General features: G+C 63.2%; 1 protein-coding gene across 1 annotated transcript in view; it reads left to right on the forward strand.

Moving 5' to 3' along the window:
• Positions 1-688: 688 nt before the first annotated feature.
• Positions 689-1,407, forward strand: part of LOC104296025 (collagen alpha-1(I) chain-like) — a gene marked incomplete at its 5' end in the record, with an annotated part of 14,350 nt that continues 13,631 nt past the window's right edge. The window contains 3 exon segments of the mRNA XM_009895847.1: positions 689-733; positions 1,001-1,054; positions 1,284-1,337. Coding sequence (XP_009894149.1) covers positions 689-733; positions 1,001-1,054; positions 1,284-1,337 — 153 coding nt within the window.

A 1,407-nucleotide genomic window follows, 5' to 3' on the forward strand; every position in this document is an offset into this window, starting at 1 on the left:
GAGGTGCCGGCAGCGCATCCCGTACCGGCGGCGCTGAGGATGCTGCCAAGGAGTGGGAGGTGGGAGGGATGGGGAGGGATGCTGGGCCTGGGATGGGGTGATGGGGACAGGGATGGGGTGGGGATGGGGACAGGGATGGGGAAAAGGATGGGGAAAAGGATGGGGAAAAGGATGGGGTAGCAATGGGGACAGGGATGGGGTGGGAATGGGGACAGGGAATGGGTGGCAATGGGGACAGGGAATGGGTGATGATGGGGACAGGGAATGGGTGGCAATGGGGACAGGGAATGGGTGGTGATGGGGTGGCAATCGGGATAAGGATGGGATGGCAATGGGGTGGCAATGGGGACAGGGAATGGGTGGCAATGGGGACAGGGATGGGGTAGCGATGGGGTGGCAATGGGGGAGACAGGAATAAGGTGGCAATGGGGACAGGGAATGAGTGGTGATGGGGACAGGGATGGGGTGGCAGTGGTGTAGTAGTGTGGACAGGTATGGGGTGGTGATGGGGAGAGGGATGAGGTGGTGATGGGGACAGCAATGGGATGATGGTTGGGGTGGTGATGGGATGGCAACGGGTACAGCAATGGGGTGGCAATGGGGACAGGGAATGGTTGGTGATGGGGACAGGCATGGGGACAGGGTGCCATGGCAGCCACTCATCACCACTTGCCGTTCTCCTTCCCAGGGTCCAGCTGGTCCCCGCGGTCTCCCCGGCCCTCCTGGCGCTCCTGTGAGTATCTCCTCCTCCCGTCTCGCTCTGGGGACAAGCGGCCCCGAGGGCCCCTTGGGTGGCGGGTGGCCGGGTGGGACGGGATGGGGCGAGGGCAGGATGGGGTCACCCACCCTTCCCGAGGGCTACGGAAACACGTGGGGACGTGTGTCCCTTTGTCACCATATGGGGGGCACCACCGTTGCCAGAGGGGTCTTCAGGCCCAATCTTCTCATTTTCTAACCCGATTTTTCCTTTTTTTTTGTTTTTTTCCTCATTGACCCGCAGGGTCCCCAAGGTTTCCAAGGTCCCCCCGGTGAACCCGGAGAGCCCGGTGCTTCTGTGAGTCCTGCCACCTCCTCCTCCGGCCTGACGTCCCACGGGGATGGGGACAAGGCTGCCTGTTCTCAGCCCTGGCTGTGACCACGCTGTCCCCATCCCGGGGAAATCTCGGTCGGGAGCTGTGGGAATGGGGCTGCCGGAGCCCGGCACTGCCCAGCCTGGCTGGCAGGGGGACAAGGGACAGCCGTCAACCCACAGCATCCTCATCCCTGCCCTGCATCTCTCCTAGGGTCCCATGGGTCCCCGTGGTCCAGCTGGCCCCCCTGGCAAGAACGGAGATGACGTAAGTGGCCTGTGGATGGGGTCTCCTCCCCAACCCCTAGTTTGGGGGTCTGTAGGTCCTGCCAGCCCCC

This window comes from Charadrius vociferus, unplaced genomic scaffold, assembly GCF_000708025.1.
Source record: "Charadrius vociferus isolate BGI_N301 unplaced genomic scaffold, ASM70802v2 scaffold3162, whole genome shotgun sequence".
NCBI lineage: Eukaryota > Metazoa > Chordata > Aves > Charadriiformes > Charadriidae > Charadrius > Charadrius vociferus.